Here is a 27,824-nt window from a genome sequence, read left to right as displayed (position 1 = left end):
TACGCCCGTACCCTCCGGAGAGGTGGGCTCGGGCCATTATTCCATCTACTTCGTCGTACCGAAGAAAGACGGTTCCTTCCGCCCCATCCTGGACCTGAAGGAAGTCAACAGATCCCTTCGGGTGGCCCGGTTCCGCATGGAAACGCTACGTTCGGTGATCGCGGCGGTTCATCGAGGGGAGTTTCTGGCCTCCTTGGACCTGACGGAGGCCTACCTTCACATTCCCATTCGCCAGGAGCATCATTGCCTACTACGGTTCAAGATCCTGGATCAGCATTTCCAGTTTGTGGCTCTTCCGTTCGGATTGGCAACGGCCCCGCGCACCTTTACCAAGATCATGATAGTGGTGGCGGCTGCCCTCCGGAAGGAGGGGATTCTAGTTCATCCTTATCTGGACGATTGGCTCATCCGAGCGAAGTCCTTTCGACATGGACAGGCGGCGGTGGCCAGGGTGATAGAGTTTCTGCAGTCCCTAGGATGGGTGGTGAACTTCTCCAAGAGTTCCCTCGTGCCCTCGCAGCGCTTGGATTTCTTGGGGGCGACCTTCGACACCCGACTGGGAGCGGTTTTCCTACGGCAGGACAAGGCGCACGCCCTACGGGAACATATACAGCGATTCTCTGCATTACCAGCTCCCACCTCCTGGGACTATCTTCAGCTCCTGGGGGTGATGGGCTCCACCATCGACATGGTTCCTTGGGCTTTTGCGCACCTCCGTCCTCTACAAAGAGCTCTCCTGTCCCATTGGAAACCGCTCTCGCAGGACTACCAGGTGATTCTTCCGCTGCCCCAGTTCGCCAGGAACAGCCTGAACTGGTGGATGGTACCGGGGAATCTGGCTCGCGGCGTGTCCCTCGACCTACCAAATTGGGTGGTGGTGACCACCGACGCCAGCCTCGTCGGCTGGGGAGCCGTCTGCGACCGAAGCGCCACGCAGGGGACGTGGTCCGCGGAGGAATCAAAGTGGTCCATCAATCGCCTGGAGACCAGAGCGGTCAGATTGGCGCTCCTCCATTTCCTGCCACTCCTTCGGAATCAGGAAGTCAGAATCTTATCGGACAACGCGACCACGGTGGCTTACATCAACCGTCAGGGCGGCACTCGCAGTCCGCAGGTCGCGCTAGAGGCAGCGATGCTGATGCAGTGGGCGGAACGGAATCTGCGCCGCCTCGCGGCCTCACACATCACGGGCGTGGACAACGTCCAGGCCGACTTCCTCAGTCGCCAGCTCCTGGACCCCGGAGAGTGGTCGCTCTCCGACACGGCCATGCAACTACTCGTCCGGCGGTGGGGCTCCCCCCACCTGGATCTCATGGCGTCCGCACAGAACGCCAAGGCGCCTCGCTTCTTCAGTCGCCGGAGAGAAAGGGGAGCGGAGGGCGTAGATGCTCTCGCGCTCCCGTGGCCGGCCAATCTGCTCCTATATGCGTTCCCACCGTGGCCGCTGGTGGGAAGAGTACTCCGACGAATAGAAGTTCATCAGGGGACGGTGATCTTCGTCGCACCAGAGTGGCCAAGACGACCTTGGTTTGCGGATCTCCTCCACCTGGTAATCGATGGACCCATCCGGCTGGGACATCTTCCCCGCCTCCTACACCAGGGACCGGTATTTTTCGACCAGGCAGAACTCTTCTGTCTTGCGGCCTGGCTTTTGAGAGGCGCCGCCTCCGCCGACGAGGGTACCCAGAGGCGGTAGTGTCAACTCTGCTGCGGTCTCGGAAGACTTCGACGTCGGTGGCCTATGTGCGGGTCTGGAAGGTGTTCGAACTGTGGTGTACCGACCGGAACACAAGACCCACGGAGGCGTCTGTCCCGCAGATCCTCCAGTTCCTACAGGCGGGAGTGGAAAAGGGGCTCGCTTACAACTCCCTTAGGGTCCAAGTGGCCGCCCTTGGCTCCCTCCTGCGGGGAGGGGGATCTTTGTTACACCATCCGGACATCCTCCGTTTTCTCAAGGGTGTCAAGCACTTGCGGCCTCCATTGCAGGATCCTTGTCCCTCTTGGAGCCTCAATTTGGTCCTACGTTCCATGTCCGGACCTCCGTTCGAACCACTGAGGAGTGCGACGATCAAGGACCTCACTCTCAAGACGGTGTTCCTGGTGGCCATATGTTCCGCTCGGCGTATTTCGGAACTGCAGGCTCTGTCCTGTCGAGAGCCTTATCTACGGTTCACCGATTCGGGCGTTTCACTTCGGACTGTGCCCTCCTTCCTCCCGAAGGTGGTGTCCGCCTTCCATGTGAATCAGACGGTGGAACTGCCCTCCTTCTCCTCGTCTGAGCCACGGACTCTTCGTCTCCTCGACGTCAAGCGCACTCTGCGGATCTACCTGGAGGCCACGAATGACTTTCGGACTTCTGACCATCTCTTCGTCCTTTGGTCTGGTCCCCGGAAGGGATCCCAGGCCTCGAAGACTACGATTGCCCGATGGCTGAAGGCCGGCATTGCCGCCTCCTACATCGGGACGGGGCGGACTCCTCCACCCGGTATTGTGGCGCATTCTACACGCTCTCAGGCGGCCTCCTGGGCGGAGAGCCGATCGGTGTCTTCGCAGGAAATCTGTAGAGCGGCCACCTGGAAATCGTTACACACGTTCTCGAGACACTACAGACTACACCTCGCCTCGTCTGTCCATGGACACTTTGGCGAACAGGTTCTACGAGCAGGCCTCGCAGAATCCCACCCGGGTTAGGGAAGCTTGGGTACATCCCACGGTCTGGACTGATCCAGGTACGTACAGGGAAAAGAAAATTATTACTTACCTGCTAATTTTCGTTCCTGTAGTACCATGGATCAGTCCAGACGCCCACCGCTTTTGGGTTCTACTCCTGCTCGGCTGTCTTGGGGTCTGACTTGACTCAGCTGTTATACAGTAGTGTCTTCTTGTCTTCTCTTACTATCTTCTCTCACGTGTTCCCCGTTTCACTATTTGTGATTGTTCTTTCCTTGGGGATCGACACGAGTTGTGACCTCCCATCCGTTGGTGGGATGGTACAGTTTCTCTGTTTTAAATTCAGCGGCTCATTATTGCCGTCTTGTTTTAACTTGATCCAATTCAGGGGGTTTCTGATTACTCGGGCTTTGATATTCTCGATACTGAACTCCTGCAGAGGGGGTAGTAGTACTTATGGTGACGCCCCCTCGAAGTTTTGGGCTGACTCCATCTGCTGGATTGGGGACATTACCCACGGTCTGGACTGATCCATGGTACTACAGGAACGAAAATTAGCAGGTAAGTAATAATTTTCTTATATGTCTAAGAGCACCAATAGAAATTTGGTTTCAGAGTAAAATTTTCTCCTAATTAAGTCAAGAGAGGACAGAAGAAGGGTCTCGTTATTGTGGAGACCCTTCTTCAATTGGCAAACATCAAGGATTAGATCTTCATCACTGTATTCTTGCAGTTAATTGAGCACAATTTTTTCTGTAATCTTTGCAAGAAGCAGCATGGTAGAGAGAAAGCGATAACTAGATAGCTCTGTCAAACACAAAGTAGTGGCCTTCAATGTAGGATGGACCGAAGCAGATTTTAAAGCGGGTGGAACATATCCCTCAATAAATGAGGCTTTAACCAGGTTGTCTATAAAGAGGTCTACAAAATCATGAAAGGATTTGAACAGGTAAATATAATGGTTATTTATTCCCCCTAGGCTGATGCAATATCATGCGCTGAGCCTAGTGCACAGGATAACGCACGTTTTGGACATTCGTCCATAACCCTCAATGCATTAAGGGGATCAGCTTGTCCAAAACACGCGTCGCTAATAGCGCTCGTCATATGTAAATTCCATGTAGATGAGGCTATTAGCTATTACCCCGCAATGCAAAAAATCCCCATGCACCTGAAGCACACTTTTTAACCAGTCAAATTTTTATGCCTGCCTGGAGCAGATATAGTCTTCCTGTGTAACAAGGGCTCAACTTAAAACAAAAAAACTGCTTTGCTGTGGTTCCTCCTACTTAGTATCATCACAATACTAAGTAAGAGGAACCACTAAGTAGGAAAAACCACAGAAAGCAGCACCATGCAAAAAATGTCTTAATGTAAAAACAAAATTTGGGGGCGCACAATATACATGCTCAGAGCCCATGTATATTGTGCCAGTGAATTAGCCGCTATGGGATAAAACGGAAGCTATTAAATTGAGCATCTGTTTTGGTAACCTGCACACACACAAGACACTTAATTTTTATTCACTGCTTCACTTACTGCTGATTGGTCCATTCTCTGTCACATGTTAGTGAAAGGACTAATCCCCTTTCAGAAGGCTGTCCTGAAAGGGGATTGGTCCTTTCACGACACTTGTCAGTGAAAATGACCAATCAGAAACAGCCCTCCCTGGGAGTGGGGAGGGAGCTCTGGCCAGACTGTTGTGGACACACAGCCACTTCCTGGGCACGCGATGCAGAGCACTAGGGGCGCTCAAATTATCCATCGCACGTCCCTTTTAGACTGCAGCTCATTTGAGTATTGCATCGAGCATCCAGGAGAGGTGGATGTGGCTGCATTCAAAAACTGTGCATCCACTTTGGACGCACATTTTTTACACACATGATATTGCATCAGCCTAATGATAGGACTAGGGGGCACACCATGCAGATAGCAAATAGCTTATTTAAAATCTGAGAAAATTCTTTTTCACTCAATGCATAATTAAGCTCTGGAATGTATTGCCAGAGGATGTGGTTATGGCAGTTAATATAACTGGGTTTAAAAAAGGTTTGGATAAGTTCCTAGAGGAGAAGTCCAAACATTGCTATTAATCAATAAGGAATAGTAGCTTTGGATCTATTTAATATTTGGGTACTTACCAGATACGTGACTTGGATTGGCCACGTTGGACACATGATGCTTGATGAACCCTTGGTCTGACACAGTATGGCGCATCTTATGTTCTCATCACTCAGGACTTTGAGTGCTGTTGAACATGTGTCAAAAACACAGTATGAGTTCTTCATTGTGCTAAAAATAGAACCTACTTCAGCACTTGAAGTTGAGGAGAAACTCTCCCAATATGCAGATTGCTCAGCAGGGGCCTCATTGTCTGAAGATGTTAGACAGGGAAAAGAGCCATTCAGCAGGGAGGTTTTTCTTAAAAAGAACAAAGCCACCTCCTCACAAGATGCAGGAGTAGCTGCAAGGTGATCAGACGCAGGACATTTGAGAGAGACTTTACAATTTTAAAAAGCTAACTGAGCTCTGAGGTGGCTTCATTGATATGAAGTGAAAACCAGCTTTTTTTGGCATGGTCAATGGCTTCCCTCTAGGTGTGAGTTTCTACTGATAAGATAAAAGGGAAGCTTCACATTTTTTTCCTTCGCCAGTGGTGCTCAGTCCTTCAAACCTTACTCTTTAGCCTTTAACTCAGCTGAGAACCATGGGGCATAGTTTCCATGTTTAAAGCAAAATGTTTTAACAGGTACAATAGTATCTAATGCTTCATGTAGTGACTTTTGCCATTTTCTAGTAAGCTATTACTGTTGATTTCAATGGGTTGGAGGAGGTTAGGGATCCACATCAGAATCAATTGGCAGTCGATCAGTGGTTATCATGGTTCAGGCTCCCTGTGAAATGCCAGGTACAGCTATTTAATCAGGCAGCTAACTATTGTGTGGTTTAACCAGGTGATAGCATATACAATACACTGAAATTGTCAGCTCAGTGTGCTGCTGTTGTCAAAAAAAAGTAAATAAAATGTTAGGGTAGTTAGTGTAGCTGGGTTTAAAAAAGGTTAGATAAGTTCCTGGAGAAGATGTGCATAAACTGCTATTAAACACGTTGACTTAGGGAATAGCCACTGCTATTACTGGCATTAGTAGCATAGGATCTACTTAATATTTGGGTACTTGCCAGGTGATTGTAACCTAGATTGGCCATTGTTGGAAACAGGATGCTTGGCTTGATGGACCTTTTGTCTCAGTATGACAACTTCTTATGTTCTTAATTATTAGGAAAGTAATAGTAAATAGAATAGAGAATGTCATAGTATCTTTGTATCAGTCCGTGGTAATACTGCACTTTGAGTATTATGTTCAGTTCTGGTTGCCGCATCTCAAAAAAGATAGTTGCACTGGAAAAGGTTCAGGGAAGGGCAACCAAAATGATAGAGGGGATGGAAAGGCTAAAGAGGTTAGAGCTGTTCAGCTTGGAAAAAAGATGGCTGAGGGAGGGATATAATAGAGGTCTATATAATCATCAGAAAACTAGAATGGGTAAACGTGATTTAGTTATTTACTCTTTTAAATAAACAAGGGCTATGTGGCATTCAAAGTTAGCAAGTAGCACATTTAAAACAAATCTGAGAACTATTTTTCACTCAGTGCACAATTAAGCTCTGGAATTCATTGCGAGATGATGTGGTTAAGGCAGTACTGTATTTATAAAAGGTTTGGACAAGTTCCTGGAGAAGTCCATAAACTGTTATTAATCAAATTGACTTAGGGAATAGCCACTGCTTATTACTGTCACTAGAAGCATGGGATTTATGTACTGTTCGGGTATTTACCAAGTACTTGTATCCTCGACTGGCCACTTAGAAACAAGATGCTGGGCTTCATTGATCCTTAGTCTGACTCAGTATGGCAACTTCCTATGTTCTTTTATGTAGTATTTTTGGCTGTTTTGCTATGATGAATTAATCTAATTCCAGTTTATTCTGTTGAAAAGTTTTTAAAAATTAATTAAAAAGAAACTAGAGAAAACCAAGTTGGCGACTAGAACAGTGGTTCCTAAATATGTGCTCATTACCCGACTACCGAGTTGGGTTTTTAGGACAGTGTTTACCAACTCTCTCCTTGAAGTATATCTAACTAGTCAGGAATTCAGGTTATCCATAATGAATATGTATGATATAAATCTGCATACATTGGAGACCCCTGTATATGCAAATCTAGGTGTTCCTCCAGGAAAGGGTTGGATAATGCTCTTTTAGGATATGCAAAGTGAATATGCACTAGACAAATTAGAATGCACTAGTTCTCCAAAGTATGCAAATTTCTCATGCATTTTTTTGTAGATATTCTGAAGACCCCTCTGGCTGTGGGGTCTCTTGGTCAAATTTGACTAGGACCTGAAAGATTCTGGAATGTCTTCCTGCAATTCCTGCTCTCTGAATGTGTCAGAGGCCTATTTCCACATTCCCATTCATCCAGAGGATCAGTTTTTGCTCCATTTTTGTGTGCTATAGGAGCATTTCCATTTTCGGGCACTGCCATTCAGGCTTATAACAGCTCTGCGCGTCCCCAGCAAGGTTATGGTGGTCGTGATGGTCAATGTGAAGACATTATGATCCATCTGTATCTGGACAACTGGCAGATTCACACAAAGTCCCATGCAGAAACCATGCAGTTGGCTCGTCGAGTGGTTCAAGTTTTAGAAGGTTTGGATTGGGTCATCAATTTTGCCAAGAGCAATCTCCAACCCTCCCAGTCTCTGCAGTATTTGGGAGCTCTGTTCTATATTTGCATGAGGAATGTGTGCCTCAGGGATGAACAAATAAGCAAGGTGATTCAGCAGGTGTGCAAGTTCGCTGTTCTGCGAGCTCCCAAGGCTTGGGACTACCTGCCGGTTCTTGGCCTGATGGCGGTGACGTTGGATGTTTTTCCCTGGGCCAGGGCATATATGAGGCCACTGCAGGCCTTCCTTCTGCAAAGAGGGTCTCCCCAGTCGCGGGAGTATGGGACCTGACTTCCCTCCCTGGGGACAGTTGTAATCTCTCTACTGGTGGACAGTGCCTTCTCACCTGCTCTAAAGAGTAGGTCTGTTAATGCCTGCTTTGGATAGTGGTGATAATAGATGCAAGCCTATCAGGCTGGGGTGTTGCATTGCATGCAGCAGGTGATGCAGAGCCGGTGGTCCCCACTTGAAGCCTCTTGTCGATCAACAGGTTGGAAGTGTGTGTGCAATCAATTTGGTGCATCAGCACTTTCTTCTACTCCTCAGGGGCAAGGCGATAAAGGTTCTTTTGGACAATGCGATGGCGGTGGCATATGTCAGCAACCAAGGGGGCATCACAGTCTGAGAGTACTCACAAAGACAAGTCTTCTCTTCCCGTGGGCAGAGCATAATCTTCAGATGTCAGTAGCTCAGATTGCAGATAAGGGTAACATGCAGGCAGATTTTCTCAGCAAGAACCTCCTGGACCCAGGGGAGTGGGAGCGGAGTCCGGAGGCCTTTTGGCTTCACTCAACTATGGGGTCTTCCCCACTTAGGGCCAGATTTACGCATGCCAGACCTATTTTCGAAAGGCCCGTCAACGCGTGTAAGTCCCGGGGCTTTACAAAAGGGGCGGGGCATGGCCAGAGACCTCAGCATGGCCCTAGGGCTGAAGTAAGTTTAAAAAAAAAAAAAAAGAAATCAACAAAAGTAGGGGGAAAGGGCGGGGTAGGGGAAGGTGGGGTGGGAGGGTAGGGAACGGGAGAAGGCAGTGCAGCTCGGAGTGGGCTCGGCGCGCGCATGTTATAAAATCGGGCATACATGTGCGTGCAAGTTATAAAATCTACCCCATAGATCTGATGGCACAATTGCCAAAGTCCCTCTGTTCTTCAAGCATCAGAGAAAGTTCAATGTGTTGTACATCGACATCCTGCTTTAGGCATGGCCAGCAAAAGACCTTCTGTACATCTTCCTTCTGTGGCCTCTCAGCGTCAGGTACTATACAAAGTGGAGATGTCACACAACTGGGTGATCTTTGTATCCCCAGATTGGCCCCAGAGTCCCTGGTAGGCAGTTCTGATAAACCTCAGGATCGCAGGGCTCTTGCGCTTACCGAATGCTCTGGGCCTGCTGGCTCGGGATCCAGTGGTCATGGAGTCAATTCTGTCTTATGGCTTGGGTCTTGAGCAGAGGTGTTTGTGCAGAAAAGGCTATTCTGTCTCCATGATCTTCATGCTCTTGAAGTCTAGAAAGCCTTCTCTTGCCTGTTTCCATGTCTGGTGTCTGACTTCTGTGGTGAGTAAACTAATGAAATCACTGCTAAAGCAGAGGCTAGTGAAATTTTTGGAAACATTGGCAAATAAATCTGATCAATTTCTTTCATTGGGTGACCAGAGAGTTAGATCAATGGAAGAGCGTTAGACATAGTATACTTGGATTTCAGCAAGGCCTTTGACACTGGTCCATACAGAAGACTATTAAATAAATTGTGCATCCTTGATATGGATCATAGAGTGACTAAGTTAGAAACAGGCTGACTGGGAGGAGACAAAGGGTAGTGGTAAAAGGAGTTTGAGGAGGGTGGTGTTACTAGCTGTGTGCCTCAGGGATAGGGTCCTTGGACCGGTTCTTTTCAACATTTTTGTGAGCAACATAACGGAAGGGTTGTTGGGAAGGGTTTGTATTTTTGCCGATGATACCAAAATCTGTAACAGGGTAGACAGCCAGAAAGGAGTGGAAAATGTGAGGAGGGATCTAGCGAAGCTTGAGCAATGGTCTAAGGTCTGGAAGCTGAGATGCTAAAAAAAAAAAAAAAAAAAAAAATGCAGAGTAATGCTTTTAGGATGCAAAAACTCAAGAGAAAGGTACAGTATTGGAGGTGAAATTCCTCTATGCACAAAGGAAGAGTGGGATTTGGTGGTAATTGTATCTGATGATCTTAAGGTGGACAAACAGATGGATAAAGCGACGGTAAAAGCCAGAAAGATGCTTGGCTGCATAGGGAGAGTAATGGTCAGCAGAAAAATGGAGGTGATATTCCCCCTGTATAGGTCCCTGGTGAGTCCTCACATGGAATACTGTGTACATTTCTGGAGACTGCACCTTCAAAAGGATATAAACAGGATGGAGTCAGTCCAGAGGGTGGCTACTAAAATGGTCAGTGGTCTTCGTTCTAAAGCATATGAGGACAGACTTAAAGATCTAAACATGAATACCCTAGAAGAAAGGCGAAATGGGGGAGATATGATACACATTTAAATTCTTCCAAGATTTCCATGCACAGGAAGCGAGCCCCTTTCAAAGGAAGGAGGTCGAAGGGTCATGGGATGAGGGTGAAAGGGGGTAGACTCAGGCGTAAGGAAATATTTCTTTACAGAGAGGGTGGTGAGGATGTGGAACAGCCTCCCAGTGGAAGTGGTGGAAACAAAAACTCTGAATTCAAGAAAGCATGGGATAAACACAGGAGATCTCTAAGTAAGTGATGAGAATTATAATGCTAAATTAATTGGATGAATGGCAGACTGGATGGGCCATACAGTCTTTTTCTGCTGTCTATGTTTCTATGTTTCTCATTTCTGTGAAGACTGTGCAGTCTCACCTTGGAGAGCCGACGTTCCTTGTATCCTGGCTTTCCTTCAGAAGGGCCTGGATATGGGTTTGGCCTTAAATTCCATAAAGGTTCAGGCAGTCTCAATTTGTGTTACAGGGATCATCTGAAGGAAGAGTTGGTGGCCGCATACCCAGATGTTACACGTTTTCTACAGGGCGTTGAGGTTGCGTCTTCTTTTTCATTCCCTTTTTCATCAGTGGGATCTGTCTTTGGTGCTGAAGGCATTGGCAATGGCTCTGTTTGAGCTCTTGAAGCATGCTTTTCTCAAAGGTCTCATTCGGAAGGCAGTGGTTTTTTTGTGGCCATTTGTTCTGCCAGATGGATTTTGGAGCTTCAAGCCCTTTCCTACCGTGATCCTTTTCTCATATTCTCCTTGTCTATGATTGACTTTTGGTCTGTTCCTTTCTTCCTCCCGAAGGTCTGTTCTTTTTTCACATCAATCAGGAGGTTTGCCTACTGGCCTTTTCTCGGGAGGAGTGCTAGAATGAGTTCTTATTTCTGAGATGTTTGGATGTCTGCCGGTGGCTCAGTTGTCATTTGGAAGTGATGAATTCCGTAGGGCCAACAGACTATTTGACTTGTTTGGAGGACTGCTTAAAGGGGAGCTGCCTCCAAGGCCATCCTGGCTTGTTGGATCGATGGGGCAGTTATTACTGCATACATAGGGGTGGGAAAGAAGCTACAAGCTCATTCTATGAGAGTGCAGTCATCTTTGTGATATATGCGGTCACTCCGGCAGACATTTGCAGGGCTGGTCATCCCTGCATTCCTTTGTAAAGCAGCATTGGCTGGACATCCTGGCCAAGGAGGATGCTATACAAGTCCATGACTCGCCTGGGAAGCAGTTATATTTCCTTCTTTTCTTTGTTTGGTTCTGTTTTGAGGTGTTTGTTTTTGTGGTATGCTGGATTCTTCTGGAGCTGCACCATCCCTAAATAGTGGCAGTGAATTCACTCAGGAGAAAATACTCGTTATACCTCCATCTGGTGGGGGGGTTTAGCACACTATTGTAGCAGCACTAATGGAAAGAAAATTAATAGGTAAGAAAACTTCTCCATGCTCAAACTGTACTATGAACAATAATTTAAGCCCAGTAAAGGAAACCCTTTGTACTGATTTGATTTACGTATAGCACCTTAACTAATATATTGAGTTACATCAAAAACCTGTATACTGTTTTTAATTCCAGAATCCAGCAAGAGTGTATGTGCAAGATCTGTTTGTCTGTAAACATTTGCAAGATAAGCTTATACTTTTAAAAGAAACTAAGCTGAAATTTGAAGGAGTGATCTTTTTAAATGTTTTTGCAGAAAGTGAATTTCGATATGCTAGATGGAAAAAGTGCGTGAAGAAGTCAATGGGCTGGGAAACATCTGAACCTTTGTCCAATGGAAATGGTAACTCTTACAAGTATTTTGACAAACAGGTTTAACTAAAATGATTTGCTTTAAGTTCAAGCCTCAAACCGGGTAAAACATTTTTTTATATTCTGTGAAAGAAAAATATAGTACTTTCTAAAAACAAGTGGATTACAAATATTTTATTGTGAAAATAATTCTATAAAAATAGAAGTGAAAACTGAGCAAAACAGGTAATTGTTTCTTTCCCTTTATCTCCTGAAGTTCACTGAAAAAAATAACTAGAGTAAAAACAGCTTAAAAATGAGTGAATTATTAGGTTTATTCAATCTTTACAAGCAAGGTCAATTTGTGAGAAGTCCAAAAGTGCAAAAACAATTCATGGGTGTGCACAAAACCCCTCATTGACTGTCATGCAGAAAGTTATACCTCTTCAAGACCTGGTGTAACTTTGTGTATGTGGATTTGCACATTCCTTTTCAAAACCAACATTATGCAAATAAACCCGATCCCACCCAAAACTCTTTCTCGCAAAATCATGTTATGCAGCAAGGGCCATTTTCCAGCAGTCACTTATACACACAAAACTGAGTTTTATGCACATAGAATTTGAGGGGGTAATTTTCAGAAAGAAGTAAGCTAAATGAATGCTAAAAGCTCTGGGCATGATCTTTTCCCATTGATAAGCAGGCTGCATGTGTGTGTGACGTCATCTGGCATTGCCTTATGAGCCTCTTCAGTCAATTTTGTTTGAGCACGGCAAGGACATGTACTCAGTCTCTCCTTAATATTTTTTCTAAAAATTGTTATTTCTTCTTTTCTCACAGGACAAGCAGGATGGTAGACCTCACATATGGGTGACATCACAGGATGGAGCCCAATCACGGAACGCTTTTGTCAAAGTTTCTAGAACTTTGGCTGGCACCTACTGGGCATGCCCAGCATGGCACTAACCCTGCAGCCAGCAGGGGTCCCCCTTCAGTCTTGTTTTTTCCGTGCAGCAGTAGCCACGCAGTTAAGGAGCTTTGCAGAGATTCCTGACAGGAATTTTCCTCACGGAATTACTAAAATTTAATTTACCCTACAGGGATCCCTCCTTCAACTTTTTCAAGCCGCAGTACTACGGTAAGTTTTTTACCCGTTTTCCGTCGATTTGGCCCTCGTGGCCTACTGGCCATCGACCGTAATGTGGCTTAATTTTTTCATGGCCATGGCGTCGGGGTTCCACCAATGCCCGGAGTGTAATCGCACCATGTCCATCACAGACCCTCACAAAGTCTGTGTAATGTGTCTCGGATGTGAGCACGATGTCCTAACCTGCACCAAATTTTAAAAATTTTAAAAAATTTAAAATTTAAAATCTTTTCTATACCGTCGTTTAGTAGTATACCATCACAACGGTTTACAGATAGGCACATAAATAAGTTTGGTTAGGGTTATAAATTAGCTAGTAGGTGCCAATAAAGTTTCGGTTACATGATTCAAATAATATACGCTATTTGGATTGTGGATTGGAAATTCCATAATAGGATATCCATATATGAGAATACTGTCCTCTTAAATTAATCTTTAGGTATGAGAAAAAATAATAAAGGAGGGATAACTGCTATTTGTTGACTTTTAACAGTGTGCCGGAGTTCTCTTTCTTGTCCGCTAGTATTCCTTACTCCCCACTCTCATTGTGAAAAGCTTTTTTGAAGAGCCATGTTTTTAAACTTTTTTTAAAGAGTTTTAGATCTTTCATTAGTCTTATTTCGAGTGGTAGTGTGTTCCATAATATTGGACCGGCTAGGGATAGTACACTCTCTCTTACTTGCATCAGTTTTGCTGACTTTACAGAGGGAATGGTTAGTAGAGCTTTATTGGCTGATCTTAGATTTCTCTGGGGGACATGTAGTCGTAGTGCAGTGTTTAGCCAGTCAGTATTTTCCTCATAGATTAGTTTGTGGATTGTGCATAGTGTTTTAAATTGCACTCTTTGTTCAATTGGCAGCCAGTGTAATTCAGCGAGTGTTTGAGTGATGTGATCTCTTCTGCTTTTCCAGTTAGAATTCTGGCTGCAGAGTTCTGTAAGATTTGTAGTGGTCTTAGTGTTGTATATGGTAATCCAAGGAAGAATGTGTTACAATAGTCTGTGCTCGCGAATATAAGTGCTTGAAGAACGGTTCTAAAGTTCGCTTGGGTTAATAGGGGTTTTAGCCTTCTTAGCACCATAAGTTTGGCTTAACCTTCCCTAACTGTCACTGATATGTGTTGCTTAAGATTGAGTTCATTGTCAATTATTACACCTAGGTTTCTGGCTTTTTCGTTTAGTTCCACTATCTGATCCTTTTTAAGTTTGATGGGATTCTGTATTAATTCAGTAGTTTTTCTTTCAAGGTGTATGAATTCTGTCTTTTCAATATTAATTACCAGTTCCATTTGGCTTAATAGTTGTTTTATTATATCTAGGTACAACATTGCTAAGTTTAGTGTTTTTTCAATTGTTTCCTTTGACACCAAAAGGTCGCAAGGCTAGAATGGAGAAGATGGAACTTCTCTTCCATGCTCAAACCCCGACGCCGTCTATTGCATTGACGTCGTCAGAACCGGCACCGTCAACTTCGCGCCAGCGTCGACCTCCGGCCGGTGACAGTCCGGCATCGAAGACTTCTCGGCCTTTGACACCCTCTACTCCCCCTCAGGACCGAGGGGATCGTAGAGATAAACATCGCCACCAGCATTGAAAGTCTCGGACCATTGAGGGAGCGAAATCATCGACCTCGCCATCGTCCGAGCCGCTGTCGAAGAAGCTTTCTGAAGGATGTTGTTTTCATCTAGATGGTCAGTGAGCCAAGTGTGGACAACTTTCTCAGTGATTTTGGCAATGAATGGGAGGTTTGATATGGGTCTGTAGTTCAGTGGGTTTTCTGGGTCTCGATTATTCTTTTTTAGAATGGGTTTGATGATTGCCGATTTTAGGCATTCTGGGTAGTTTCCTTCCATGAGGGAAAGGTTTACAATTTTAGTTAATGTCTTGGTTATTGGTGGTTCGAGATTTTTTATTGTTGTAATGGGTATGGCGTCAATAGGGTGTTTAGCTGAGTTCATTTTTTTTATGATCATTTGGATTTCTAAGGAAATTGCTGTTTCAAAGTTGGACGAGGTTTTTGTTTGAATGTTCAGTAATTTCTGGTCTTGTGAGTCATTTTTTAGTTGTTCTTTATGAGGATTTTGATTTTTTCATTAAAGAAGTCTGCAAAGTCATTGGTATTGATCTTTGGTGTTGAAAGTGATTGATCATCGTAAGATGATTTTGTTAGGCTTTTTACTATGTTGAAGAGCATCTTAGGGTTTTGTTGGTATTTGGTTATTTTTTTTGGCGTAGAAGTCTTTTTTTTTTTTTTTTTTTTTTGTTTTATGTATGAGTTTTTTGTATTCAGCTAGTTGTGTTCTGTATGCGTTTAGTAGTGTTTGTTTTTTCTCCATAATTTCGCCTATTTTTCTGAGTTTCCTTTTGGCTGCTCTGATGTTTTTGTTGTACCAGAGATTCTGATTTTTTGGTTCTTTTATAATTTTTGTTATTATGGGATTTGTTATCTGCTATTGTTTTTGTTATGGTGATCCAGGAAGATGTTGCGTTTTCTGTGTTTGATAGATCTATATTTGTTAGTTCAGTTTGAAGATTTGCTTGAAGAGTTTCAGTGCAGAAAGGTGGAAGATAGGAGAAGAATTTGATTGTGTTTTTTCTTGTGGTGCGTTTATAATTTGAAAATAGATTTGTGTGGATGATAGAGTGGTCTGACCATGATATTTTTGATATCTTTGTTTGGTGGTTAGACCAAAAATTGGTATTGATGAAGATTAGATCTAGTGTATGACCTGCTTTGTGCGTAGGGGCATTGATAATTTGATTGATACTCAGTGATGATAGTGCATCAATGATTGAGGAGCAGGCAGGCGAGTAGGGGGTAGAGTCAATGTGTAAGTTGAAGTCACCAAGAATAATTATGGGTTTGTTAATAGATAATTTGGTCAGGAAAAATTTAATACGTGGTGAGCAGTTTTTTTTAGAGACTATTGGGGGGGCAGTATACTAGGCAAATTTGTAAGTGTGGAGAATCAAATAGTGCAATTTCCAGTGGAGAGCAATTGCTTGTTGGAATTAGTTTCATCTGTAGGGATTTTTTTTTGGTGATGAGCATTAGGCCTCCGCCTTTCTTTTTAGGTCTGGGTAAAGAAAAGGTTCTGTAGGTGGAGTTGTTGATTTGGTTGATTATTATGTGTCTGTGTTTTTTGCCCATGTTTCTGTGATGGCTATAAAGTCTGGTTTTTCATCTTGGAGAAGGTCGTTGATGATTGGTATTTTTTTGATTATTGATTAGGCATTAAAGAGTAGGAAAGAAAGTGTTAGATAGTTACAGAGAGATGTGTTGTTGTTGTGAGTAATGGTTGTGTGTTGATATTTAAGTTTTGTTTTAGATTTCATACCTCTTTCATGCCAGTTGTTGTCAGTGTTTGGTCCGTTTCTGTTGTCCTTGCAGATTGTGGAGGGTTGATGGTTTGCCATTCTTCTTAACGTTTGGAGAATATCTGGAGATTATGTACTGCTGGTGCTGCAGATTGCACGAAGGGGTGCACAAAGGGGAGAGCCCCTTTGTGGCGCCCGTTCGGCGCGTGGCGAGCAGCGCCTGGAGGTGTCGCTGTCTTAGCGCTGCAGCGCTGGTGACGTCGGGTTGGGGGGCATGGCTAGGGATCGCGATCTCCCTCTCTGAGGTCCCAGTAATTTAAAAGGCACTTGCCTTTATTTCTCTTTTGTTGTTCTTTCTCTCGCCGGCACCGTTAGCAGTTGGTGGGTGGGTGGGTGGGCCTGCCATGCATCCATCAGGATGCATGTCAGTGCGATAGCCACCTTCCATAAAGGTGTCGGGGATGTTCCCATATCAGTACAACCCCTTGTAACATGTTTTTTTGAAAGGCTTGCTTCACCTCAAGCCTCCTCTGCGTCCACTGGCCCCTTCTTGGGACCTCAACCTAGTTTTGGGTCGGCTCATGAAACCACCATTCGAGCCTCTTCAATCCTGTGACCTTCGATATCTCACATGGAAAGTGATTTTCCTTTTGGCAATCACTTCAGCTCGCAGAGTTAGTGAATTACAGGCTCTAGTTACCTATCCACCTTACACTAAACTCCTGCAGGACCAGGCAGTACTCCGAACTCACCCTAAATTCTTACCTAAGGTAGTTTCAGAGTTTCATCTCAATCAATCCATTATACTACCTACCTTTTTTCCCAGGCCACATTCCAATCCAGGAGAGCAGGCTCTGCATACCCTTGACTGCAAATGGGCTCTAGCGTTCTACCTAGACCGCACAGCTGCCAACAGGAAAAGCACTCAATTGTTTGTCTCTTTCCATCCTATCAAATTGGGGCAGCCTATGGGTAAACAGACTCTCTCCTGGTTGGCGGATTGCATATCCTTTTACTATCAGCAAGCAGGCATTCCACATCAAGACCATGTTAAAGCACATTCTGTGAGAGCCATGGCGACTTCAGTAGCACACCTATGCTCAGTGCCGCTTCCTGACATTTGCAGGGCTGCCACCTGGAGTTCTCTTAATACATTTACAGCCCATTATTGCTTAGATAAAGCCGGAAGACAAGATTCCATCTTTGGCCAGTCTGTCTTGCGCCACCTATTTACAACGTGACGTACCAACACCCTTCCGCTTGCCCGGTGGGGTTCAGGATGCCCTCTGCCAAATTTCATCAGGCCTAGTGCCTTGCATGCCTGCGTACATTTGGTGCATACTCGGACATCCTCAGCTCGGTACTCATCCATATGTGAGGACTACCATCCTGCTTGTCCTGTGAAAAAGCAAATGTTGCTTTCCTGTAACAGGTGTTCTCACAGGACAGCAGGATGTTAGTCCTCACGAAACCTGCCCGCCGCCCCGCAGTGTTCGGTTCGTAACGTTTTCTTATTTTATTTTTGTCACTATCTGTAGCTTTTTAACAAGACTGAAGGGGGACCCCTGCTGGCTGCAGGGTTGGTGCCATGCTGGGCATGCCCAGTAGGGGCCAGTCAAAGTTCTAGAAACTCTGACAAAAGTGTTCCGTGATTGGGCTCCATCCTGTGATGTCACCCATATGTGAGGACTAACATAGAAATGACGGCAGAAGAAGACCAAACGGCCAATCCAGTCTGCCTAGCAAGCTATGCACTTTTTTTTTTCCTCTTACTTGTTACACTTGTCTCTTAGTAACTTTTAGTTCTATTTCCCTTCCACCCCACCATTAATGTAGAGAGCAGTGTTGGAACTGCATCTAATTGAATATGTAGCTTAGTTAGGGGTAGTAACCGCCTCAATAAGCAAGCTACACCCATGCTTTTATTTACTCGACTATGTAATTCAGTCCTTGTTGGTTGTTGTCTATATATAGATCCTCTTTTCTACATTGCCCCTGCTGTTGAAGCAGAGAGCTATGCTGGCTATGCTTTGAAAGTGAAGTATCAGACCTTCTCCCCTGCCGTTGAAGCAGAGAGCTATGCTGGATATGCATTGAAAGTGTAGTATCAGACCTTCTCCCCTGCCGTTGAAGCAGAGAGCTATGCTGGCTATGCGTTGGAAGTGAAGTATCAGACTTTCTCCCCTGCCGTTGAAGCAGAGAGCTATCCTGCTGTCCTGTGAGAACACCTGTTACAGGTAAGCAACATTTGCTTTACCTTGGGTTTCTTCAGTTTTGTTGCCTCACTGCCTCAACAGCCCCACAAAAGCAATTTTCAGTTCTAACTTAAAAAAAAAAAAAAAGGAAGAAATCCATGTTCCTTCTCCAGGAGGCCTACCTCCTTGAGATGTTGCAGACAATGGCTTCAAATGTTGCATTTCCTAGCGTGCAGCAGATGGACTCAAAACAAATGGGTATTGTGTGCTCGTGCTAGCAGTTGGAGGCGGATCTGACATCAGCACGGGTACATATACCCCCACAGGAAGTGTAGCTATTCAGTAATTTCCGTCTCCAAAGCAGTTTGGAGCTACCCCACGCTCGCTGAGCGTGTTTCCAAATTCTAACGACTAAATTCATAGAAGAAACCTACTGAAGACGAGCCCCGCACTCCTGTGGTGATACCAGGCGGTCACTCACCCAGTTGAGTTTCCCGAGCTGACTTCCGAGGTCCCTCGGAGGTAAGGGCCTTGGTCCGTGGCCGGTTCGCGGCAGGGACCCAGCCCCCGAGTGAGAAGGGCTCGGGCGCGGCTTGGCCCCCGAGCGAGACGAGTTCGGGCGCGGCCTAGAGGCAGCCTTGGTCCCGGCGTGGACTTGGCCCCCAAGCGAGACGAGTTCGGGCGCGGCCTAGAGGCAGCTGGTGCACTTCCTTAAGCGTGGCGGTGAAGGTATTCCCCTCTCCCCCTGCAGCCGGAGACTGCCCGGGTCGCAGCCGGGAAGCGCCGAAGACAAGGTAAGGCGTACATCTTTACTTGCTCTCCGAGGAAGTGTGGACTAACTGGGCCTGCCTACGAGGCCACCCGCCTGGGAGGTCGCCATTTTGCCTGTCTACTCATCTTTTCCAATTAAGCGCACTTTGCTTGCTAAGCACACGCGATAGGCGCACATTGTTAGCGCACGCGATAGGCGCACGTTAGCGCACGCTACTAGGATACGCGCACTTTCTAAGACGCCCATGATAGGCGCACGTCTATGAGATGCCCGTTCTAGGCGCATGCTGTTAAGCGCACGTGTTAGGCGCACATCGTTGGGCGACGCCGCATTTCAGGCGAATGGAGCATAAGAAAGCCCATGCGTCCGCAGAGCCGGCACCTCCAGAATCAGGCATGAACGCTCTAAGCCTCTGCTCAGCATGCAACCTTAGAGCCACACAGAGCGAGGAAGCAGACTCCCTATGTGCCCAATGTGAGGAACCTTACTGAATAACAGAGCAGGACTCAACAATTTAGTTGAAAAAGTATTGGGAATGAAAGACTGTATGAAATAACCCAGTACTAATCAAAGAATTTTTTACATTATCAACGCTGCACAAATATATAAAAATGTGTTGTAAATTGTGATGACCATCATAATAGGCTTCCTAGTATGGGCTTTCGCCTAATTAGACTCGGCCTTATATATAATCATAGGTCATGACTGTTCAAATCTCTTAATTATGCATACCGTTGTCTTAGAAAAAAATTTTTTTAAGGATTTTTTTGTTGCGATATTCACCAGCACTGTGAATATCACAAAAGCCCTTGACTGAAGCACTAAAAGATAAGTGCGGAACTTCTGATGCTATGAAGAGTTAATGATTAACTATTTTTAATTGCAACAAAAAAATCCTTAAAAAAAAGACACATCTTTCACAATTCATCTGCTTCTATTTTCCACAGATGCCCCTTCTGGGCTTATCCGTACCATCCATCTGCAACAGCTCCCATCTCAAATACACTCTTCTGCATCCAGAAAAGACTGGTAATAAGAGTACAGAACCTCCATCTGTCTGCCTGAAAGGTTTCATCTTTTGCAGGCAGTCCTGGATAAACTGCATCATGTAGAATAGAAAAATCATAATATGTGCAGAGAGCATGGAGTTTGAAATACCTTTTGACCAAATTGGTCTAGAAAACAGTGAGCTTTGCCAGGAGGGAGAATTAGTGAATCCATGACTTTTTTGCTGTATTCATTGCAGATTCAACCACCACTTAATCATGTGATAAGCAAATGATACCAAAATCCCTGAATTTCAGATCTAATTTTCTCACCATTGGCATGACAGAAAAAGGAGTTTCCCCACAGCAGAGCACTAGGAAGTAATTGGTCTGATGGCATATAGAGAATTTGCAAAAGGCCCAATTGTTCAGAACGGGGTCTATCACCACCAGAATGCAAGCCATTTTTTTCATGAATTTCAAATATGAAAGGCAAAGAATGGTCAGGTAGTTACAGCAAAGGATTGGACAGTATGCTTGTAAAATTCTCATCCAAACCCAATGGTACAGGATCACGCACCCTTAGAGTATTAGAAAGATGACAGGGTTTCTGTAGGCTCCTCAGGTAGGAGTAATGATGGCAGCCTCTTACCACAAGGCCTAGACAAAGGGAATACAGACAGCAAAAATGTGTTCAGCCGACTTCGCCTAAACCAGGGCCCAGTTTTTGATCCCATCTCTCCATGCCCCTCTGCCCCAGGCAACAGAATCAAACTTTTTCTGGAAAAGTGGTGCCTTATCACCAATGACCCTTGGGTTCTTCAGATAGTGCACTTTAGATACCACTTGCATTTCTCTCGCCAACTGCTTCTCCCACCTTTTTCTTTTCTTCAGTCATTCCCATTCTATCTTCCTCAACTATGCTCGGAAGTCCAGACACTTCTACAGCAGTGGACGATAAAACCCCTTCCTGTTCCCCAATATATGCAGGGGTTTTACTCCTGGTACTTCCTCATCAACAAGAAATCGGGGGGTGGGGCAGTGGGGGTTGTGGCCGATTCTGGATCTGAAGCATATGAACAAGCTCCTGCTTCAAGGGAAATTCAAAATGAACTCCCTCAGCATGATTCTCCCTTACATTCAGAAGGTGAATGGATGTGTATGTTGGACCTCAAAATACCTATCCACTGTTCACATTGGCGCTACCTTAGATTCAAAGTGGATTCTACCCATTACCAATACAGGGTGCTCCCATTTGGCCATTCAGCTGCTCCCAATGTTTTCACTAAATGCCTAGCAGTGGTAGCAGCTTATCTGCAGTGTCAAGGAATCCAAGTCTTCCCTTATCTGCATGACTGGTTAATCACTGCGTGTTCTCTAGAAACTGTACTCAGTGCTCTGCACCAGATGATCTCCCTACTGCAGAGCTTAGGTTTTCTGATCAACTTCATGAGACTGAAAATTATAAGGACAAGGATAGACTTATTAAAGGAGAGAGCATTTCTTCCCCCAGATCAAGCAATAATCATGCTCTCATTGATTCCCAAACTACTCTTCTTGCAGCAAATGACGAAATATCTTTTAGTCATCTTGGTACACATGGTGACTGCTGTGCATGTACTCACACTAACTCACACGCATAGTTGATGCCTTCAGTGGGTCATACTTTCCCAATGGGTCCGCCTTCAGCTTCATTAATTATTTTTAACAATTGTCTTTTGGACCTGTATGTTTGTCTTAAGAACATAAGCTGCCATACTGGGTCAGACCGAGGGTCCATCAAGCCCAGCATCCTGTTTCCAACAGTGGCCAATTCAGGTTACAAGTACCTGCTAAGTACCCAAACATTAAATAGATCCCATGCTACTTGTGTAGATTGTAAGCTCTATTGAGCAGGGCATGTCTCTTGTGTGTCATTTGTACTGCAATGCTTACATTGAGTAGCACTTTAGAAATGATGATGATTAGTAGTAGATCAACTGACACAAACCCCTCTTCCAAGTGATACACATTTCCCAAGAGATGGCTTAGGAGCTCAGGTGGTGAAGACAGCCTCATGTTCTTTGAGAAGGTGTGCCTCTCTGTATTCCTCTGAACCAAATAATGTTAATGGACGCCTCCATGAATGGGTGGGGAGCTCATATCTACTCCAGTATTTGGTCTCCCAAGGAAAGTCAATACCAAATCAATCTACTCATTCTGCGAACAATAGGAAATGTATTGTTAATGTTTGCACACCTTTGGGGTAAGAGCATTCTCATTCAGATGGACAACCAGGTGGCCATGGTTTGCCAACAAGCAGGACAAAACAGCATCATGACCCTTCTGCTGGGAAGCGCTTAAGATATGGACTTGGGTGGACAAAAATCAAGCCCTGCTGCAAGCCTCCTATCTCCAGGTATCACCAATATGCTCACAGATTGGCTCAACAGAATATTTTTTCCACACAAGTGGTCTCTGCAAAATTCTGTAGTAGACAGGATCTTCAGATTATGGAGTAAGCCAGTGGTACACCTGTTTGCCTCAGAGGACAGTGATCAATTCTGCTCAGTCCTTCCAAATGAGCTAAGGATAGCTCAGGATGCTTTCCTCTGAGACTGGGGCTCAAACCTCACCCACACTTTTCCACCAATACTGCTCATAGCAAGAACAGTGCAAACAATTCTTTAGGATTATGTTCAGCTGATACTCATAGCTCCAGTATGATCCAGACAAGCATGGTATACATATCTCATTCAACTTTCCAGCAGCCCCCCCCCCCCCCCCATTCCACTGGGATCAGATCCTATGCTGTTAACTCAGAAGAGCGTAACTCTCTATCATCTCATCCTCGCTGTTCTCAGCTAGCAGCCTAGTGGTTGAAAACTCATTGACTAGGCTGAGCTACGCCTTCAAATGGAGTAGATATTCTAAATGTTGTCTGCAAAAGGCATTTGACCTTTCTCATGTTGGCTTAGGCATCTACTACAATATCTCCTTCATCTCTCAAACTCAGATCTTACCACATCTTCAGTGTGAGTGCAGTTCACTGCCATAGCAGCCTACCATTATACAGTGGATAGTAAGCAGATATAATTCATCCTCTAATATCTCTATTCATGAAAGAGCTTTTACGTCTCAAACCCCCAGTTCAAAAACATCCAGTACTGTGGGATCTCAATGCCATTCTTTCACACTTAACAATTTATTTATTTATTTATTTATTTATTTGTCTTCTATACCGATGTTAGTCGAAACATCACCTCGGTTTACATGGAACAAAAGCAACGGAAATTACAAGTAACAGGGGAAGGGTAAGGGGTACAAAAAACCATAAGGAGAGCAGAGAAGCATAGGAACAAACAACAAGTGAACTATAATGTCATAAGAACAAGGTCATAGTCAAATTCAGGTCATGATCCATCACAATTCAATATTCATCAAGGGTGTTGGGGAAAGGCTTGTTTGAATAGCCAGGTTTTGAGCTGGGCTCTGAATTTGGTGATGCAAGGTTCAAGTCTGAGGTGGGTTGGGAGTGAGTTCCTGTGCATAGGTCTAGCAATGGAGAGCGCCAGATCCCTTGTAGCTGTGAGGTGTGCTTTCTTTAGGGATGGCACATGGAGGGACCCTTTGTTAGTGGTCCTTGTCGGTCGATTCGAGCAGGCAAATTGGAGGGGATCTGCCAGCCAGTTGGAGTGATGGGAATATAAGGCTTTATGTATAATGGTCAGGGATTTAAAGAGGATGCGGGAGGGAATAGGGAGCCAGTGTAGGTCCTTCAGTATAGGGGAAATATGGTCGTATTTGTGAGCATTGGAGAGGGTTCTGGCTACAGTGTTCTGTAGCATTTGGAGGGGCTTTAAGGAGGAGTAGGGTAGGCCAAGAAAGAGGGAGTTACAGTAATCCATCTTGGATGCCAGTGTAGCCTGGACGACAGTGCGGAACTCACTAGCGTGAATGAGAGGTTTCAGGTTTTTTAAGACTTTAAGTTTGAAGAAACCCTCTTTGAGTATGGCACTGATATGTTTTTTGAAGTTCAGTTGTTGGTCGATTAGGACCCCCAGGTTCCTTGCACAGGGCTGTGCATGAGGAATCTTGATAGCAGAGTCAATTGAGAGTGCGGGATTAGTAGGGGGGTGATGGGATATGAGGAGGAGTTCAGTTTTGGCAGTGTTTAGAGCAAGGTGGAGGTTGGTAAGTAAGGAGTTGATGGCGAGATGGTTTCCCCAGGATTCAAGGGTGTCAGATAGGGAGCCTTGAATGGGTATGATGATTTGCACATCAGCGTAGAGAAAGAATTTGAGGCCAAGTTCTGATAAGAGTTTGCACAAGGGGGTGAGGTAAATGTTAAAGAGGGTAGAAGAGAGGGAGGAGCCTTGAGGGACTCCTTGGGCGAGGGCGTAGTGGGAGAACTCAGCATTGCCTTTTCACGGTGAATTTCCTATTGTCGAGGTAGGATGAGAACCACTTAAGGGCTGTGCCGGAAAGGCCAATGTCGGTTAGGCGGGCAAGGAGGTGGGTGTGATTTATGGTGTCAAAAGCTGCTGAAATGTCCAGTAGAGCAAGAAAGTAGCTGTGACCTTGATCCATTCCCCTGAGTAAGTAGTCAGTCAAGGAAAGTAAGAGGGTCTCAGTGTTGAGGTGTTTACGGAAGCCAAATTGAGAGGGGTGGAGAAGGTTGTGAGTTTCAAGGAATTCTGTAAGTTGCGAGTTGACTGCCATACCAATTCTTCTGTGTGAGCTTTTGAAATCTGCTTCACTAAACCTTTTTAAAGGAAGATTAGTTTTCTAGTTGCCATCACTTCTGCAAGAAGAATCAGTGAACTTAAGAGTCTTGTTCATTATCCTCCATATCTGCAGTTTTTCACAACAGAGTGATTCTCCGAGCTCACCCTAAGATTCTGCCAAAGGTAGTCTCCACCTTCCACATCAATCATTCCATTGTTCTGCCTACATTTATCCCAAGGCTTGCATGCTCATGATCGCAAAAAGGCCCTATTGTCTTGCCCCAAGTTCAGGCCCAGCCCAGTTAGCCAAATGTTATCAACCATGTCTTTTAAGGCTTTCTTAAACTGCAATAGATTGGTTTCCTCTCTTAAGTTAATGTGGCATTTTATTCCACAATAAAGGGATAGCTGTACCAAAAATTCTATTTTGTAAGCACACATGGCAGAAGGCATACTGATGGATGTTGCAGTTGATGTCTAAGAAGAGCAGGAAACCTAGCCACTGCCATACCATTTTTTTTTAATCGTTTCAAACATTACAGAAAGATACTACTTACTTACAGAAAATGGAAATACAATAAATCAAATACATATAAACACAAGATCCTCCATTTTTGCATTCCCCCTTAAAGAAAATGTATAAAAAAGGGGGGCAGAATATAAAGGGAGTTTTACAAGTATATTTGCTAGAATCAGGCTTAACATTTAATAAAGACATTCATTATCTATGATCCTCTCACTATGGCTAATTAACGGAGGGAATAATAACCCTCCTTGCATTTAGGAAGGATTTTAACTGCTCGGGGTAAAAGAAAATGAAACATTCTGTTGAAGACTTTACGAGACACTTGCAAGGATATTTTAATACATATGAAAACCCCAAAACAGCTACTTGTGGCCTTAAAGCAAGAAATTCTCGTCTCCTGTCCTGTGTGACAGGAGCAAAATCAGGAAAAACACGTATCTGGAGGCCTCTAAAGGTTAACTCAATATTCCTAAAATATCTTTTCATGGTTTCTGCTGTATCACTTTCTGTTATAAAGGAGACCATTAAAGTTGCACATTCATAGAATTCAGCTGATGAATCTTCCAAAAATCTGGTTAAATTTCCCTTATTTTCACTTCCTTGTAATATATCCCTATTCCTAGATGACACAGATAGGTAATATATCTTATTCACTGAGGGACATTCACCCTCCTGAAATTTCAGATTTTCCATGAAATATTTTTTTAAAGTGATATAAAGGAGTTCGCCAATAATCTTTAGAAAATTTAAAAACCTCAGGTTTAAATGCCTTGAATGATTCTCAAGATGTTCCAGTCTCCTTGAAACTACATTAATCTCCTTCATGACTTTAGTATTACATTCTTGGGTTTTCTTTAATCCAGCTTCCACTGTTTCCAGTTTAGGCTTGATTTCTTCTAATTGTGTGTCGTGTACATCCAACTTATGATTAACAATATCCTATCTGTCCTGAAACTCCCCGAGTGACTTCACTAATGCAGCCTTAATGTCCCATATTGCTTCCAGCGTGATCTTTTCTGGCTTATTGGGCATTTGAAAGCAGGGACGCTGAAAAAACTCACCCGCTTTCACCACAGGAGATATTCCAGCCAGCTGAAGTTCCCCCACCGATGGCAGCTGTCGCTCCTTCCAGAAACTGTCTCCCTCTCCCATGTAGGAGTCGACACGGGAGGCATAGAAGTTAAAACTTCTTCTCTTGATACTCCGGAGCTCTCTGAGGGCTGTAACAGAGCTTCGGCGTCCTCTGACCTCCTCCTGCTGCTGTCGCGCTTGACTAGTCATGGCTCTGCGACGCAGCTGCCTGAGAGAAGCTGGGGATCGAAGCAATCTCGGGCAAATGAGGATCCGGGGGGCTCAAAGTGACTTCACCAGGTGAGAGCCACGCTCCCTCGCTAGCTCCCACAGCGGTTACTTCACCTCCCGTTGAGAATGTCCTTGCAGGCACAAAAGATGTTATCAATCGCTGTGTTGTGGAAATCTCCAGTTCCGAAGGAAAGACACGGAGCTTTCCTTTCCACTTTGCAGGCATTTTATTGCTTGAAATAGTGCAGGTAATGGAGCTCACCGTTTCCGTGCCTGCTCACGCCGCCATCTTGCCCCCCTGCCATACCATTTTAATTTACTACCTTGAGGAGGGCATCACCCTTTCATGATCATAAATGCCAATAGCAAACATTTAAATTGACACCACAGTGTTATAAGCGTCCAATATAATTGTAATAAACTTGCAGATTCCTGCCAAGTGCTGTTTTGCCAGCGGTTGTGTTTTGAATTGCAGTAATCAAACTGAAATAATACTAATGCATACATCACTTTTTTAAAGCATCACTATTTAAAATCGCTTTCAGTTGCCTTACCAGTTTCAAATTCACATAAGCCGCCTTTACCAACAAAGCAACATGCCTTTCCATTGTCAACATCTGATCCAGTCTAACACCCAAAGATCGTACTTCTTCTGAAGAGACTAACAGATGACCATCAATTGTTGGAGCTATCTGTGGACTCTGCAATCACTCTATCTTCCGTAAATTTAAAATTAACCCATTTTTTTCTCAGCCATACACCCGTCTCTCCTAAAATGTCTAATTCAGCCTGCTTATTATCAATGAAAAGGATGATTTAGCCATGGAATACACGCCTAACTTCTGGAGAGTTGACTACATAGCTAGATTTAGCTCTGGTATCAACTGAGGAGGCTCACAAGGCAATATCCATGTGGGAATTCCCACACATGCTTAGTAGTTCAGATGATGTCACTCACATATAATGGCTAATTCATCCTGTTTAAGGAAAAACACGGTTTATGATAAGCAAACATGCTATATCATTTGGTAAAAAGCCAATAGCTTTATAAAAAGATTGCACCTCACAAACTATGGGTTTGGATCTGTTCCTTTTCCAGATGTGATACCAAAGGAAGAAAGCTACTGGCATTGGAGTAATGTCTAGAAGTACTGTTGTAACAAGTTTATACAAACTAGTACTATAAGATTTTTTCTTAAAGCTAAATATTAAGTAAATTTCTTTTACGTAAAAAAAAAAAAATTCTTCATAGCTAATACTGTAAT

General features: G+C 44.5%; 1 protein-coding gene across 5 annotated transcripts in view; it reads left to right on the top strand.

Moving 5' to 3' along the window:
* GK (glycerol kinase) overlaps window positions 1–27,824 on the top strand; it is a 381,644-nt gene that overhangs the window by 245,488 nt on the left and 108,332 nt on the right. For all 5 annotated transcript variants that reach the window (XR_003856985.1, XR_003856986.1, XM_029603081.1 and 2 more), the window contains exon 18: window positions 11,575–11,661. Coding sequence is in view for 3 of the 5 variants with exons in the window: in XM_029603081.1 (XP_029458941.1) it covers window positions 11,575–11,661 (87 nt within the window). In the remaining 2 variants the exon portion in view is untranslated. The remainder of the gene's footprint in view (window positions 1–11,574; window positions 11,662–27,824) is intronic.

The sequence above is a fragment of the Rhinatrema bivittatum genome, chromosome 5, assembly GCF_901001135.1.
Source record: "Rhinatrema bivittatum chromosome 5, aRhiBiv1.1, whole genome shotgun sequence".
In the NCBI taxonomy this organism is placed as follows: Eukaryota; Metazoa; Chordata; class Amphibia; order Gymnophiona; family Rhinatrematidae; genus Rhinatrema; species Rhinatrema bivittatum.
This window is presented reverse-complemented; position numbering and strand designations above follow the sequence as displayed.